Consider the following 17,142-nt stretch of genomic DNA (forward strand, 5'->3'; position numbering starts at 1 on the left):
ACAGGAGAAGGGGCCTGGGCCCAAGTCACTTAAAGGAAGCGTGGAGCTCAATGACTCCTCCAGTGGGGGCCAAGGTCCCTAAGTTACAAAAAGAAGGACTGCTTTGTTTATACCCATGGCCCCGCAGAGTACCTGGCACTTAGCATGTGCTCAATAAATATTTGTGGACTGAAGGAGGTAATTTTGCAAGACTCATAGAAAGGTATTTCTTCCTTTGTCTGTCCTAGCTAAGAACATGCCGGCAGAACCTCAAAGAGATGCCAGGACCTCTGAAGCAGGGGGCTGGGCCTGGGAGGCCCTCGCTCAGCAAATATTTGCCAAACGAACCCCAGGCTGAGGGTAGATGGAGTTGACAAACTGATGAACTGACATTCACAGGCCTGGAACAGTCTAGGCCAAGCACAGAGCCAAGGCAAAGAAGGCAAGGGCTTCCCATCCCTCAGTGGCCTTTCTTGTACCAACACCTGGAGACCCTTGGCCTGGGAGAGGGAGGGGAAGAGGCGAGGCAGGGAGTGGGACTGCGCCATTATGTTTATTAGAAGGTTGGATTTCGGTGTGTGCTCTAGAGAGATTACAGAATAAATACCTGCGCCTTGAGAACAGGAAGTCCACGATTCATACAAAGTGCTCACTACAGGAAGTTGCTGTGTCAAAATCCAGGCAAGGACCCAACTTGGGGCAGCCCCTCCTCCCCCACTCACCTCAACAAGGGCTGTGCTATTTTTTTTTTATTTTATTATTTCTTTTATTTCTCTTTATTATTATTAATATTATTATTATTTGCTTTTGCTGTGGTCACTATCATTGGCAAAGTTCCTTTTCCCCTTTCCTGGACATGGGGTTCCTGTCTTTAAGATTCCACTCTGAGGCTGAAGGTGCCAAAAGCTGCTTGAGAAGTGGCCTTTGAACTCCATCTGGGAGGATGTTGAGAAGAAGGAAGCAGGAGAAATCATTCTTGGTTTAAAAAAAATTAAAAAACAAAAAAACAAAAACAAAAAAACAACCCACGATCTACAGGTCATGTCTTACTCAGTCAGTGATCAAACTGTCCAAAAGAAAAACGAGAGAAATAGGCCAGGGGGTGGGCACCACTGGTCCTTCCTCCCAGGGCTGGGTCAGAGGGTTAGATTCCCCCCCAAGGCTTTAGGGGAAGCTGAGGCTTCTTCCAGCCATGGAGGTGGGAAGGAGAAGGAGTGGAAGAAAAAAGGACAGAGAGAAAGCTCAACGCCTTGAAGTAGATGCTTTTCCAACTCCAGGGCCACCTGTAGCCCAGGCCAGGCCAGCTCTCACTGTCGCCTCTGTGTCCAGGAGATTCATTTAAAAAAAAAAAAAAAAAAGCCCCAAACAAAACAAAATCCAAAAGGAAAAGACTTGGGGGAGATGAAGAAGGGAGGGAGGGGAGACAGGAAGTGGAAGGACAGGTCTCTGGATGCATAATTCCCGAGCCACTGAGGGTGCGGGGGAAGATTCCCCAGCGCCCCACTGCCTGCGTGGCGTTAGCTCGTCACGTAGTGTTTGGTGGATGGCTGCCCATACACCCTGTAGAAATCCTGGTGACCAGGCTGCTGGGAGGCGTCGAGCCAGTCTCTGACCGCCAGGCCAGGAAGGGACTGGGGGACGGAGGGTGTGGGCGGGAGCGGGTGTGAGTACTCCTGCGAGGGCACTGTCCAGGGAAAATGGCCGGAGCGGGGGTAGGGCTGGTGGCCACCATGGTTGGCCACGGAAGAACAGTAACAGTTGTCCACAGAACAGACGAGAATCTTGCGGCCGCCATACTGGGGGAGCATGGGCTGCTGGGTGGCAGAGCCATTGGGATACTGTGATGGGGGGAACACAGGACTTGAGTGCACTGGTTGGGCGCCGCCCGGCAGGGCCACCAAGTGCTGCGTGGAGCTGCAGGGCCCCAGGGGCTGCCCTGACTGGCCCTCGCTGCTGGCTGTGCCTGCTGCCCCATATTGGCTGCCCACGGGGCCTGACGACGTCTCTAGGAAACTGGCCTCCGGGAAGGCCGTTGAGTGCTTGCGCTTCTCCGCCCCAGAGCTGCTCACGCCACAAGGATACAGGGGGACGCTCTGCAGGAAGGGCACCGGTGTGCTGAAGGGGCCTGTGGAGAGTTCGGGACAAAAGTCGCCAAAGCTCCCATCCCAAGCAACCCAGGCCTCCTCTCCCCACTTTCTATCTGTAGGACTAAGTTCTTATATCATGCACTATCTTGGTCGATGCTTCCTATGCCATTAGCAGGTAGATACTATTATTATTCCCATTTTACAGCTGAAGAAACTAATGTCTAGGGAGGTGATACAGCTTTTCCCAAGGTCCAAAGCTAGAAGCGGCAAAGCCAGGATATAAAGAAAAGACTATCTGACTAGGCCATGCTGCCTCTCAGAGAGAAGGCTCTGGCATTTTTCCTTGCCCAAAGGGCTCTCTCCTTTCCATTGAGGATACCACCCTCACCTTCTAGCATCTTCCGCAGCTGCTTCTCCTTCTTGGCCACCTCATTCAGGAAGAGCTTGGAGTTCAGGTGGCCGATCTTAGGGGGAGAAAGGCTGCTGCCCGTGCAGGTCTGGGTCCTGGGGGCAGTGGACGGGGCATCTGCTGTGAGGAGGTATCACCGGTGAGCCTGCCCTACCTCCCCCCAGTGGGCCTGGCCCTCCCTACCCTCCCCCAGATGTCCCCCTGGGGGCCAGTGGTCATCTGCTCACCTGTCCATTAGGATTTTCACAGACTTGGTGTTCTGGGGGAGAGAAAAGGATTAGTCAGTGGGAAAGGCAACATGGGAGAGCTGCCCCTTCTCCCTCTCCCCAGGCAGGGCTGACCATCTGATTCCAGCCAAAGTGTGGGGGGAGGTGGGGGAGCATCTCCATCTCTAGAAGATAAGAATAGCTAACATTTATTGAGCACTTACTATGTGACAAACACTGTAAGTGCTTTCTATACATCCATCATTCTCTACACAACGACCCTAGGAGGAAGGTGTTGGAGATGCTCAGTCCTTTATCCGAAATCCTTAGGGCCAGGTGTGTTTTGGAATTAGGAATCTGTTGGATTTTAGAAGGGGAATAAGCTGCTTGTACTATATATTACATATTATTCCCAGTAGGATGCCATCACCCAATACATCAGTGTTCCTGCAGCAAAATGTTTGAAGACTTGCATCAAGCAAGGTAAATAAAAACGATAAACTGCCAAGATGAGTTCAGGCCAATTTGTTCTTTTAAATGACCAGTCAGAATTGTTCCTACTAGTTTTCAGAGACTTTTAACATTTGGAATTGTGGAGAAAGGACAATGGCTCTGTATTACGAACCCAATTTTATAAGTGAGGGGAACTTAAGCTGGGGAATATCGAGGACCGGCCCCCAAGCTCACACAGTGAGAAAGAGTGGGGTGGGAGGGTTCTGAATCCACACAGGCTGCCTCCAAGACCTGTGAGCACACCGCTGGGGAGATTCGTCGGGGAGCAAGGGCTGTTGGACTCCACAGCCTAGGAAAGACCCCAGGTGCCCTCACGGGTGGCCTGGCCGCGCCCACCTTCATGAAGCTGACGTCCTCCGTCTTGTCGAAGAGCAGCTGCAGGGAGCCCAGCAGCTTCTTGGCCTCCTGCATGCGCTCCCCAAGGTGCAGCGCCTGCGCTGCGTTCTCGCTGCAGAACTTGGCCTGGGCCTTGTCCAGGACCTCAACCGTCTGCCGCAGGTCCTCATCCAGCAGCTGGTGCAGCTTTTCATACTGCAGCCGCACCTCCTCCTTCAGCTGGCTCACCTTCTCCTGTAGCCACAGGGGTGAGGGTGGGCAGCCGGTGGGCACTGGGGGCCTCTGGCTGCTGCTCCTGCCTGTCTCCTGGTCCCGAATGGTGGAGTCTGAGACCTCCCCCCCACCCCCACCCCCCTGGCTGCCCAAGGCTCCTGAGGGTGAGGGCTGCTAATTCCCTGCTCCACCATTGACAGTTCACTGAATAACTGACCAAGGAATTCTGGCCCGGAGTTGACCGCAGAACAGACCCTAGCCCAAATAAGGAACCAGGCCCTGCACCCAAACCTCCCCACCCCATACCGTGGCCTTGGGCTTAGCTACCTCCACCAAGCGCTTGTCTGACTCAAGTTTGTACAGCTGGTCTTCAATATCCTGCTCTCGCTCCTCCAGACGGTCCTGTTGCTTCATCAGCATCTTCTGCAGGGACAGGTGGGGAAGGGGTGTCAGAGGGGGCTGCAGCTCTACCCCTTACCAAGGATGGGTGAGCTCCATCCTTCCCATCCCATAGAATCTTTGATTCAGATGGCCTACATTTCTGCCTTCTAATCCTTTCTGGCGCCCCCCTCCCCCCAATTCCAGGGGCCTGGTGACAGCTGTCTGGCCAGCCCATTCCCAGGAACAGAAAGCCCTGGAATAGCTTCCCACACATATCTAAACCATGAGCTTTCTGAGGGCAGGGCCAGGCCAGCCCCTGTCTAAGTGCTTTTCCAGTATACACTTATCTAATCATCCCAGTAATGCTATGAGTTAAGTACTATTATTATCCTCAATTCAGAGAAGAGGAAACCAGAGAGATTAAGCAATTCATCCAAAGTCACACAGCTAGTAAATGTCAGAGCTGAGATACAAACCTAGGCGATCTGGCAGTAGGGTCTATTTTTTTTTTTTTTTTAAGATTTTTATTTATTCATTTGAGAAGAGAGAGTGAGAGAGAGAGAGACAGAGAGAGCGCACACACACAAGCAGGGGGAGGGGCGAGAGAAGGAGAAGCAGTCTCCCTGCTGAGCTGGGAGCCCAAAGACATAGGGCTCCACCCCAGGACCTGGAGATCATAAACTGAGCTGAAGGCAGATGCACAACCATCTGAGCCATCCAGGCGCCCCAGTAGGGTCTATTCTTATACAAGTCATACCACCTCTCTCTGGGGAGCTCCTTCTTAGAGATGAGTACCCTAAGATGCAGAGGGACACCCTTCCAAGGTCATACAGGCCTTCTGGTCTAGTCCACAGATCTCACCCTCTACTTGCCTTACCTGCACTCGGGACCCAGGGGCATGAAGGGCAGCTAACCCTTCTTTTATTCTTTTTTTTTTTTTTTTTTTAAATCCAAGGTGTTTATTTATTTTTTATTTTTTTTTAAAGATTTTATTTATTTATTCATGATAGACATAGAGGGAGAAAGAGGCAGAGACACAGGTAGAGGGAGAAGCAGGCTCCATGCAGGGAGCCTGATGTGGGACTCGATCCCAGGTCTCCAGGATCACGCCCTGGGCCAAAGTCAGGCGCTAAACTGCTGAGCCACCCAGGGATCCCCCCCCCCTTTTTTTTTTTTTTTTATCTTCTTTTATTCTTGACGCTGAGAGCTAGGCCTCTAAAGCCCTTGCTAGGGATCCCTGGGTGGCGCAGGGGTTTGGCGCCTGCCTTTGGCCCGGGGTGCGATCCTGGAGACCCTGGATCGAGTCCCACATCGGGCTCCCGGTGCATGGAGCCTGCTTCTCCCTCTGCTTGTGTCTCTGCCTCTCTCTCTCTCTCTCTGTGACTATCATAAATAAATAAAAATTTAAAAAAAAATTTAAAGCCCTTGCTAGCTCCCTCAGACTCTTAGCTGGACCCCGGTGGGAGGGAGACCCCAGCTCTCCTAAGAACCTGAGGCCAGTTTACTGGAAGGTGCTGAACCATGCTCAGCCCTTTATCTCCCATCTTCACAACCCCTCCTCTCCCAGCCCGGCCCACCCTGGCTGTTCCATCCATCCTGTCATCCTCTCTCACCAGAGATGCCTCTTCAAACATGGTTTCTTCCTGCTCAAGAACCCTCAGTGACTCCCTCTTTCCAATACTTTGGCAACAAAGGCTCTCCTACAACTTGACTTGGCCAGCCAGGTGGGCTGCTATCCCGTCCCCAGTGCTCTCTGTGCACATTTGAACTCCCTGCACCCTGCTGACATTTTTCTATAGGCCACAGTGCCTTCTTCCTCCCTCTGTCCATCCTTCAAGGCCCAACTTAAGGTAAACTTTCTATGGCCTGTACTGGAAGTTTGTACCAGTCCCTCCCTGTCCTTGCCATGCAGCCAGGCTGTCATATTGTGCCTTCCCTCTGTAGCTCTACTGTCGAATATGGTAGCCATTAGTCACATGTGGCTATTTAAATGTACATGAATTAAAATAAATTCAATCAAACATCAGTTCTTTAGTTGTACTAGCCTCAGTTTCAAGCGCTCAATAGGTACACGGAGCCAGTGGCTAATGTACTGGACACGAGAGATACAAAACATTATCATCATCACAGAAAGACTTACAGGACAACGCTATTCTGTAGCCTGCCTCGCAAAGGGTGGTCTGATCTCCTTACAAAGCTCCAAGGCTGCTGAAAATAAGGTGTTACCACTGTGTTTTTCTACCTCTCTTCCCAGTCAGGCCACAGAGAGGCCCCAGCACCCTACAGATGCATAACAGGTTGGCTGAAGACAGCCACAGTTTTGCCCCCAATGTAAGGTTTGCAAAGATTGTGCAGAACCTAGCTCATAGTAAGTGTCTACCCAACATGGAGTGGTTCTTGTTCTTCCTCTGTGTGGGCCTCAGAATGACCCTCAAATTTGACCTTTGACCCCCACCCTTCACCTATACCCAGCTGGTTTCCTAGGGACAAACTGCCACGAATCCCTTCCTTGTTGCTCCAACCCATTTTACATTTGGAGAAACCAAGGCCAGCCAGAGAATTCAGTGACCTCATTATGAGTTGGTGGCTGCCCTGGAAACAAACAGGACCCTGGGGACAGGAGGAGATAGGGGGATAAGGCTCTCAGATTCCAAGCTGGAGGGATGCCTGAGTGGCTCAGCGGTTGAGTGTCTGCCTTCGGCTCGGGGCATGATCCTGGGGTCCCGGATCAAGTCCCACATCGGGCTCCCTGGGAGGAGTCTGCTTCTCCCTCTGCCTATGTCTCTCTTCTCTGTATATGTCTCTCCTCTCTGTATGTCTCACGAATAAATAAATAAATCTTAAAAAAAAAAAAAAGGTTCTAAGCTAGAGAAGCCTGGGGAACCCCCTGCTCCGACAACTCGACCAACGACTTGGACAGAACCTCTAAGCACCATCCCCAGGACACTCTGATCTGCCCCCAGCACTTTGGCCTCCAGTAAGTCCCCACACCAGTCCAACACACACAGGGGTCTGTCAGCCTGAGAGTCAGGGCCTGTAGGGAAACACAGCCGGGTGGGGGGAGGGAGGGATAGTCATGCATCCTCCCTGCCTGCCTGTCTGTGAAACTGCCTACAGCTCTAGGAAGAGGGTAGGCAGCACCTCGTAGCACCGCCCAGAACATACAGGAGCATGTGTTGCCACCCATGCCCTGGGACCACCTCATGCACACAGCTACACATATACAGGCATCCAGTCCCCTACGCTGTGAAGACTAGGCCTCCTGAAAGCCCTAGACAATTAGGGGAGGCCTGCCATATAGGCAAGGTGGTCACGATACCCCTTCAGGAACATTAGGGCTTTTTATCTCCCTCTTAACAACTGGCCCTCAAATTTTTGCCTTTTACCCACAGTCAGAGAACAGGGCACCCTCCCCCCCGCCCTTCAGATGTGTCTCCAATTCCAGGCCACTCTCATCTTTCAGCACTGAGGATATCTGAAAGCCCAGGACCCCACCCACTCACACATCTGCGCATCATGGTCTCCCTGCCTAGCTACTTCTCAAGACCAAACCCATCAGTAGCAGATTAGGGACATGCCTGGGGCTGAGTCCCAGATGAGACAGCCCCAGGTAGGTTCCCTGCCCAGTTTCCCCAGAGGATCAGAATGGGGTCTGTTCCACTCTACCCTCTCCCGCCTACCTGGAACCCCTTCAAGGAATTCATGGCTGACTCCTCGGGGGAGAGCCAAAGGAGGCACCTCCTGTCCAGGCCTAGGAGTGGAGCTTAGCCCTGTCCCTCTTCTTCTAGGCTTTTCTCAGAGCCTTTCCTGGCAGTACTTCTACTCTGGGGCCTTGCACGCCCAGAGTCCTCTGGGTTGGGAGCCCAGTCCAGGCCTAGCAAAGGCAATGACCACACTCTCCAGCAGGTGGCTGAGTTTCACTTCCCCTCCCCCAGCTCTGAGGACATTGAGCTCCTGTGTCTGCTGCAGGGTAGGTAGGGGAGGGGGTAGGGATGGGAAGGAAACTGGCCAAGGGTTGCCAGCAAGGAAGGCTGGGAGGGGGACCTGGGGGCCCTGTGCCGCCCAGCTCAGCCTTGCAGGAACTGCCCTCCCTGAAGTCAGATGATTAATCCTGCCACCGACAAAACGTGGGGGAGGCACGGGGTGGGGGAGTTACTGTCACCTTAGGGGCTGTGAAAATGGGGGAGGTGGGGAATGTCTCCTTACTGCCTCTATACTGGCCCCCACCTCTGTTCCACCAGATGATTGAATCGAGTTACTGAGAAGCTGGAAGATGGGAGAGAAGGAGAGGCTGACACCCATCCCCACTACCGGCAGCCTCTTTCTGTCCCAACGTCCAGGGAACTGCTGAGAGCTGAGGCTCCATTTCCCATCTGGGAAAAACACACAGTTGAGAGATAGGACCAGATTTTCCAGCTTATTCAGAGCATGGGGCTCTTAATGCAGGGAGCACAGAGCGGCAAGGGAGGGTGGGGGGTGGGGGGCACCTCACACAGTGCTCCCAGCCCACAGTGAGTCACCCGGACAATGGCACACCTCAAGGGCACAGGTGCAGAAGCGGAGCAGAGTGGGGGAACCATGGTCTAGACTAACGCTGCTGGAAGGGCCAGGCCTCTGGCAGGAAGGAGGAAGAGCAATAGGAGGCCTTGCTCCACTCAGCAGCCTCTGGCCCCATGGACCTGCTCACTTTTGTCCCTCCCTGAGGACCTAAGCCTTCTGTGGTCTGCTCCCGGGCCTGTGAGGGAAAAAGCATCAAAAAGACTTGGGGGCACTCCATTCCCATCTCATCATACCTGACAGGTAGGAGGAGCAGGCCCCAGAACATCCTGCTCCTCCTACCTGTCGCCCAATGTTTTAGACTTTGCCTTGAGCTGCTCTTGGATGCCCCTCCCAACTTGGGGCAGGGTGGGCACCTGGAGCCCCTTACATTCCTGCCCCAGGAAAGCCTCACATCCCTCTGGAGTCTAACTGGCTAGGCCCAGCTGGCATTTTTGACGCCAGACTGGACTGGGCAGACGGGTGAGGCCATGGGGACTCTAGGCTGCATAAAAGTTAATAAATAATAATAATAAAACCCTCAAGTCAACCTTGAAGAGAAGCAAGGTCAGGAGGGAACAGGGCCCCAGGGGCTGGGCCAGAGGCAGGCCCGAGGTTTTCAGACAGGGCCAGGGCTGGATCTAGCAGCTCCTGTGGTGGTGGCGGTGGTGGTGGTGAGAGGTATGGGGGCAAGAGGGAGCTGGGCTGCAAACACCTCTCTCTGCTCAAGCCCCTGCCCAGATAGCTCTCATTCCAGCTCCAGCTCTGGCTGTAGCCCCTGCTCAGAGCTACCCCATCCTAACCCGCCCCCCAATTCCAAACCCCCCACACACACATACACACTGAAACCCTAGGCCCAGGAGTATGCTGGCCTCCCTCTCCCTGGGCCAAAGTACTCTGCCCTGTCTCCCAGCAGCTTCTGGCTGACCTAGACACTCCTTTCCAGGCTCCTCGGCCCCTGCCTTGAGCTACCATGTGGATCCCTGGGGCAGAAGCAACCAGAGACAGAGAGAGAGGAGGCCGTGGGGCAGGAGCCAGGGCAAGGAGAGAAGCGGCAGCTCTGAAACAAGCCCCGGCAGACCCCAGAGAAGGTTTCCCAGCTGCAGAGTGGAATTAGCTTTTGCCATGCAGAGAGCAGCGCTCTGGGGCAGCAGAACAAAGAGGCGAGAGAGAAAGCCCCCCTTTGTCTGGGTTTGAATGCCAGGCCAGCCGGGAAGGAAGACTTTCCCAGAGCCAGGGATGAGGCCAGCCAGGCCTGCCTGCTCAGTCCGGGGCAGGGGCCCAAGCTGGGTCCACCTTCTTCCTCTGCCCACCCACACTGCCCCCAACACAGCATGGCAGGATCTGCCTGGACCTCTGCCTCCAGGACCCGCCACAGGCAGCAGGCTCACCTTAGGGTGAATTCCATCTTTTCATCCCCTCTGCAACACCCCCACCAGTTGACAAAGTCACACAAGCCTCAGAGCCTGAGCAGGCAGCCACACGACAGCAACATGGTGCTGACAGCCACGCATACCCACTCGACTTCCAATCACAGGTGTACAGCAAGCAGGCCATGCCGTCACCTTCCTCTCTCACGGACACACACTCACAAGCCTTCCTGGCCCCGCAGCCACACACCAGACAACTACACGATCAAGTCAGTCACTCACCCGGTACCTTCTCAGAGATACACATGGGAGTTACAAAAAATTAGTCACATGTAAGAGACACAACCAGACACGCTGGTTACACACAAGCGTGCACACACACCTGCAGACAGACATGGATGCGCGGCCACCCGGAGCTGCAGGAGGCAGAGTAATCAATAGGGCGTGCATGACAGGCGCCTGGCTGTGTCAGCAGGATCCTGGGTGGAGGCTGGGCCTCTGCCTGAGACTCCTCTCTGCCTGGAGCCTACCTGCCTTGCAGACTCAGGATAGTCAAGGAAGGGGCGCCTCACACACACCCCAGCTACCACCCCACCTGAGAGGTCAGAAGGGAATAGAGGAGCCTGGTGCTACCTGAGACAGCTGGGCCCGGGCAGGCCTCACTCCCACGGCTCACCCAGAGACAGATCCTGGTCCAGGGTCCCCATGGGAGCTCTCCAGCCAGGGGCAATGCGAGCAGCATAACCTTACCTCTATCAGCTACAAACCCCAAGTTGGCCTGAGTAGTGGGATCCTCTCCCCTGGGATCCCCTCCCCCCTTCCCAGAGAATATCTCCTCTCAACACTAAACCTACCAGAATGCAAGGAAAAAGGGTTCTGGCAACATTTCCAGCTTTGATCTGAGGTCCTGGGAATGACACAAGAGCAAAACTATGACCTGAACACACACAGGTACGTGCAGACATACACACACACACACCCTGCATAGTCCCTCATCCATATAACTAGGCCTTATCTTGGGTTTTCTTTCCGTGTTGAAGGTGGTCCCAACTTACCCCAGTTCCCTGTTGCTCAGATGAGCCCCTAAACCAGGGGGCTGGAAGAGGGTTTTACCACCTACGGCTATCAGGCTCCAACCTACTTGGATATCCCAATTTTGGGAACTTAGCCTCTCAAGGCCCCAAAGGAGAATATATTTGGGGTCTAGGCTAGTCCCCAAAGAGTGGTCTTTGGGGTCAACCCAGTGCACAGCCAGGCTTCAGGGCAATGTGGCCTACACACTGGCTTCCCAAGGACAGAGCAGGGCAACAGGGTTTGCAGACCTGACTCCAGGTTCCCTGCTGTCCTCTGGCCTGGAAAGGAGCCAGAGTTGCCTTCCTGCTGGGCCCCTGCTCTAGACTCCTGGCCCGCGCACATGTGGGTGCTTGTGAGTAGGCGATAAGGGCCGCTAGGGCGCGGACAATCAGTTTCCTATTTCTAGCCGATAGGGCACAGCAGCAGGTCCCCCACGCCACCGGGAGGGCAAAGGAGAAGCACAAGAAGCAGAGCTGTATTTTAAGGCAGGTGCCTATATGGAGAGTTCAGTCACATTGAACAGGGCCGCAACAGAGGCCCTCAGGCCAGGGAAAAAGGAGCCAGGAAAAGGCCCTTGCCCCTTGGCAGGAAGCTGACCCCAGGAGGGGTTCTTCCATTCAGGTTCCCCACAGCTCTTCCCTTCCCCTGAGGGTGAGGCTTCTCTTCCTCCACAGCCAGTAAGTCCAGCTCACACGGATTGGTGCTGGCCTGTTGAAGGGTTTCCAGCTCCAGGGCCCTGGGTCACCAGAGCAAACCTGGAGGGGGGAAAGACTCAGGCTGCTGGGCACAGATGCTAATTAGGCGCATGGAATTACATATCTGGTTTGAAGCAACCCCACTATTTGTGAGCCTGTCCACACCAGGAACAAGAATGAACACATGAACACACACACACACACACACACACACACGCGCGCGCACGCATGCAGCTGCTGACAAAGTTCAGCACTTCCTTCCCATCCAGTTCCTTCCATGAGCCAGGAACAGAGACCTGCTGGTGGGAACCCTGCAGTATACTCCGCATGCATGGGCAAACCACCTCCCCTCGCCCCAAATCCCCAACTGTACAGATGAGAGACAGGTGCACTTAAGGGCAAAGCAGTCTCAGAGACACTTGGCAAACACAGACGCCCATCTAAAGAAGCCCTCCTACTACCGAGTCAGACACAATTATGTTTTCTCCCCACCCAAATGAAAGGCACCCCAGCACTCAGACACAGTTAAGAGCAGAAGCGTGGGTGCAGGCACACGTTCACTCCTCACCCTGGCTGCTGCCCCTCCCCAGCTCCTTTCAGCCACATCCCCGTCTTTCCCTTCCTGTCACTTTCCGCCGCCAATCCCAGGACACAGGACTGGACAGCGCTCCTTCCTCCTGCCTCTGCGCCTTCCCCTCCTTCCCTAGTCTTTCCATCTTTATTAATAGCAGCAGCTTCCCAATACTGAGAAAAGTCTGGGCTCTGCCTGCCCTGAGTTGGAGGTGGATACCAGGGGCTCATCTGCTTCTCCTAGGCCTCTGCTTCTCAACTCCAGGGAAAGGGAAAAGAATGGCTCCTTCCTCTCTCCATCCTCTACACTTCCCTTTCAGAAACCAGAGGTCCTGGTACAAAAAACCCAGAGCTAGCCCATCCGATTAGAAACTAATTATACAGCAAATTGTATTTGTCATCCCTGCCCTCAGCCTGTGGCGGCCCCCCTGCCTTTTGTTAGTTGTATGTGTATGTTTTTTAATTGCTAAACAGTGACTCATTCTGACTGGTTCCCCCCCCCACAGGAAACAGCCCCCGTCCACAACCGTCCCCTATTCAGAGCTTCCTCATACCCCAGCTCCCCACTGGCCTCAACTAGCCTCCAGGGGCCCCCACCCATTAAACACTCCCAGTCCGACCAAAGCCCAACCTCACCCCCATGATATCACACCCAGGCTTCAAGCTGGGGCTCTGAGATGGCTCAGTCTCAGGCCAACCCCTTCCTTCTGGTATGACTCAACCCTGAAAGCCAAGGGACCAGGGAGGGACCTAGGAGGAGCCCCCCTCCACTGAAGGGGACGGAAGTATTGCCTCAGTCCAGCTCCAAAGCCAGGCTCAGAGGCCTGAGGGGGAAGGCGGTTTTGACATTGGCCGCTGCTGCCGGGTGTATACAATGGGAGGGGATGCGGTTCTGTAATCACCCAGCCAGCAGCCCAGGGGAGCCAGCTGCCTGAAACCAGATTGCAAGGCAGCTCAACCTTAAACCCACAGGATTCTTTTTCCGTCTTCTACTTCCCCTCCCCAAATGTGGGAGGGCTGTGATAGAGGGCTGGGCTGGGAGGAAAGGGCTCAGGGTGATGAAGACACATACTTTAAGGTTTGTTCATGCAGACGCAGGCAACATACATCAGCACACAGAGGGCAGTGATTCTCACACATGAAGAGTGGGCTACTGGGAATAATCAGAATGGCTGCGACACTGCTCAGCGGTGCCTCCGGCTGTCCAGGCCTTGTCCAGATAGATACCAGAGTTCTGTTCTCCCTCCGGAAGCTCCCCTCCACACCCCCCCCCCCCCAGTGTGTTTCCAATAGGGCTTGAAACTAACATGGCTGCTTTTGTTTACTTCCTCATTGGTATGCCAGCATCATGGATCATGTCAGCCACAGCAGCGGCACCAGGACACTCATTACATAAACAGCAGCTGGAGAAGCAGGACCTGGGTCACTGCCTTGGTGACTTCCCACAGGGCCTACAGAAACAAGGCTGGGGAAGGGAGCTGTGCGCAGAACAGAAAAGCAACACCCAAACTCCACCCCTCACCTCAATTCTATAAATGACTCAAAAGATGGACCCTATGAGCACAGGTGCAGGAATGTATCAAGTAGCAGGGGACCCTTCTTCCCAGGACCTTGCCCCTAAACTTTCAGGGTAGAAGTGTTTGGAAGCGGGCCTCTGGCCTGATGTCACAAGAGTTGGCCTGTCTGGATGGGTGGTCCCCACCCGGTAGGGAGTGTGTATGTGTGTGTGTGTGTGTGTGTGTTTGCGTGCGCGCGCGCGTGCAAGGTACTTGCCCGGATCTCATTCCTCCGGATCTCCACGTCGCACACCGAGTGTCCCTGATGCGCACCGCTGTAGTAGCAGCAGTACTGGCACACGGCCACCTGCTCGGCCTCACAGTGGTAGAGGCGGTAGGCGTTGTGCTGGGGGCAGCTCCAAGCCCGCACGTCGTCCGCCTCCACCAGGAGGTGCCCGCGGGCGGTGGAGGGCTGCTGCAGGTGCGTCTGCACGTGGGACTGGCAGCAGGGCGCCTCGCAGCGCAGGCAGACCTTCTGCGCGGGCAGCGGGGGGCCGCGGCGGCAGAACACGCAGTGCAGCGCCGCCGGCGGCTTCTCCACGTGCAGGGCGTTGAACTTCTCCACGATGTTGGTGAGCTTCAGGTTCTTCTCCAGGCCCGGCTTCTGGTTGTAGGCCTGGTTACACTCCGGGCAGCGCACCAGGCCGCTGTCCTTGGCCCACGCCTCGCCAATGCAGCCCCGGCAGAAGTTGTGTTTGCACGGCAATTGCACCGGCTCCACGAAGACGTGCAGGCAGATGGGGCAAATGAGCTCCTCCTCGAAGCAGTTCTTCCAATTCTCCGCCATGGCGGCTGCGGGCAGGGGGCCCGGGCAGGCCTCCCCGACTGCCCAACTCTGGGGGTCCGTCCCGTGCAGCTGCAGGCCCACCGAGCCCCGAGCTCCGGCCCCAGGCCGCCGCGACAGTCGCTCAATCACCAGCGCCTTCCGCGCGCCTGCCCCCCAGAGGAGAGAGCCTCGGTCCTCCTGCCGCGCGCGCAGCCGGCTGCGTCTCCTCCTCCTCCCGAGCGCCTAGCGGGAGGCGGCGGACTGCGCCAGGGCCGCGGCCGGGACACCAGCCCTGGAGGGGAGCGCCGGGGTCCAAATTCCATATAAGAGGCCGGCCCCCCCGTGCGCGCGGCTAGGCCAGCGGCGGCCCGCGGCCTGCTCCCGGCTTCGCGGCTGACATTGGGGCGCGCCCCGCAGCGGACAGAGCCCGGGAGCCGCACACTTCCTCCGGCGACGGCGGCGACGGCGGGGACGGCGGCGACGGGGCTCCCTCCCGGCCCGCCCGCGCTGCACCTCACCCGCCTCGTCCGGGGTCCGAGCGGCCGGGGAGTCGGGGCGGCCGCGCCGAGGGCGGCTAGATCGGCGGCGGGCGGGCGAGGCGGGCTGGCGGTTCCCGGGCCGCGGCGCGGGCGCCCCCCGGCTGGCCGGCCGGGAACGGGTGCGGGCTGCGGGGCGCAGGCGGGCCGACTCCGGGGCGCTGCGTGCGCGCAGGGGCAGTCATTCAGATGAAATTCCAGTCCCCGGCCAGAGACACCAGCCCGCCTCTGCCTTCCTCCTCCCTTCACAAATAGAAACGGAAGGGGGAGGGAGAGAAGTGGAAAAAAAAAAAAAAAAAAAAAAAAGCCAACCAGAACGGGAGGGAGAAGCCCCGGCGGCGCTCCGGCCTGACCCCTCTTCGCGACTTCTGCGCTTCCCCGCGGCCCGCGCCCCCGCCGCAGCGAGACCCCGCTCTCGGTCTCCGCGCTGGGCGGGCGCCTCGGCTCTGCCGAGGAAAACAAGGATTGATCAAACTAGAAAGGAATTTTTCTCAACTGCTAATGAACAGGAGGCTCGGCTCCCGGCCCTCCCCTCCCCCCGCCCCGGCCCTCCCCCTTCGCCACCCCGGCCCCCCTCCCCCCCACTTTCTTTTCTTCTCGGCCTCCGCTCCGGCCTGGAAGGCTCGGGGCTGCGGTCGGAGCTGGCCTGCGGCGGCGGGGCCGGGCCGAGCCAGCCGGGCCGGGCGGCCTCCCTCAGAGCCCAGCCATCTTGGGCTGCCGGCGGCGGCGGCGGCGGCCGGGGTCCAGGCGCGCTCGCTCGAGGGTCCTGCCGCGGGCTTTCTCCGCGCTCGCCCGCTCGCCCGCTCTCTCGGGGGGATTTTTTTCCCTTTTTTTTTAAGGGGAGGGCTGGCGGCCTCCCTCAAATTAGGAGAGAGAGAGAGGAGAAAATGCCAAGTCCCGATTTCTCTCCACCTCTGCTCCACCCACCCCGGTCCTTTCCAAAAAATAAAAAAAGATTAGAATTGGAAGAAGTCGGCAGAAAGGCGAGCACCGGCGGCCCCCGGCTGCTGCCCAGGCGACGCGTCCGGGGCGGGCCCAGCCGGTCGCTCTGTCTGTGGGTCGGTTTGTCCGCCCGAAGCTTCACAACTGAGGGGAGGGCACTTCGGGCAGGGTCTCCGCAGCGGCAGTCGCCTCAGAGCTTTATCCTCAGATCAAAAAAAAAAAAAAAAAGAAAAAAAGAAAAAAAAAAAAAAAACCCAACACTCTCATCAGGGCCACCTTCAGCCATCTTGCGCTTATTATTATTATTTCAGGAATAATCTGTTTAATAAAAATAGCTGCGTCTCTAGCCCCCTCCCCCCCATCCTAGGCCCCCGCCCCCTTTTAATAATAATCTCGATAATAAAAATGATCTGCGCGCCGGGCAGTTCTTTCCCTGCCTCTGCTCGCTGGGGCTCTGGCGCTGCCCCCGGGAAGCGGGCGGGGAGGGGGGCGCCGCCGGGGCGGGGGTGAGTCCCTGCGGCCGGTCGGTCGGCCCCTCCGCCTCCGCAGCGAGGGAAGGGCGCCCGAGCCGCCACCTAGCCGAAGCAAGGAGGGCGGGCGGGGGAGGGGCCCGGCTCCGGAGACCCGCCGGAGGGGCGCACAGGGGTCCCCGATCTTCCCGCCACGGCCTGGCCTCGGAGTCTGCAGCTGGGGGCGAGGGGATACAATGGGCGCTGGGCAGAGTGCGGCCGGCAGGGCGGGGATGCGGGCGGGCAGGGGGTTGCGGTGAGCCGGACTCTCGAGCTGGAGCGGAGACAGGCGGAGGGTGGTGTCCCTACATCAAGGCCGGTCCCGCTACACGGGAAGGGGGCGGGGAGGCCGGGAGGGGGAGTGGGAGAGAAAGCGGCAGAGCAACTGCGGCGCCTTTAATCAGCACCCGCTGGCTCGGCCCACCCGGCACTGGAGACCGAGCGGACCCGGAGGGGAGGGGGGC

The 17,142-nt window shown here is 56.8% G+C and overlaps 1 protein-coding gene across 1 annotated transcript; it reads right to left on the minus strand.

The window, feature by feature from the left end:
• Positions 1-513: 513 nt before the first annotated feature.
• TRIM8 (tripartite motif containing 8) lies at positions 514-15,159 on the minus strand. The gene is made up of 6 exons (XM_077877821.1): positions 14,143-15,159; positions 4,071-4,166; positions 3,531-3,764; positions 2,703-2,734; positions 2,455-2,570; positions 514-2,104 (listed from the first exon to the last, which is right to left on the minus strand). The coding sequence occupies exons 1-6, from the start codon at positions 14,710-14,712 to the stop codon at positions 1,497-1,499; spliced, it is 1,656 nt and encodes a 551-aa protein (XP_077733947.1). The 5' UTR covers positions 14,713-15,159; the 3' UTR covers positions 514-1,496.
• Between the last annotated feature and the right edge of the window lie 1,983 nt (positions 15,160-17,142).

This window comes from Canis aureus, chromosome 29 (genome assembly GCF_053574225.1).
Source record: "Canis aureus isolate CA01 chromosome 29, VMU_Caureus_v.1.0, whole genome shotgun sequence".
In the NCBI taxonomy this organism is placed as follows: Eukaryota; Metazoa; Chordata; class Mammalia; order Carnivora; family Canidae; genus Canis; species Canis aureus.

Coding starts and splice junctions, on each gene's coding strand:
- TRIM8 (XM_077877821.1), bottom strand. CDS start 14,712: ATGGCGGAGAATTGGAAGAACTGCTTCGAGGAGGAGCTCATTTGCCCC. Junction 2,571..2,702: donor GTGAAAATCCTAATGGACAG/GTGAGCAGATGA, acceptor CACTGCCCCCAG/GACCCAGACCTGCACGGGCA. Junction 2,105..2,454: donor GCTGCGGAAGATGCTAGAAG/GTGAGGGTGGTA, acceptor AACTCTCCACAG/GCCCCTTCAGCACACCGGTG.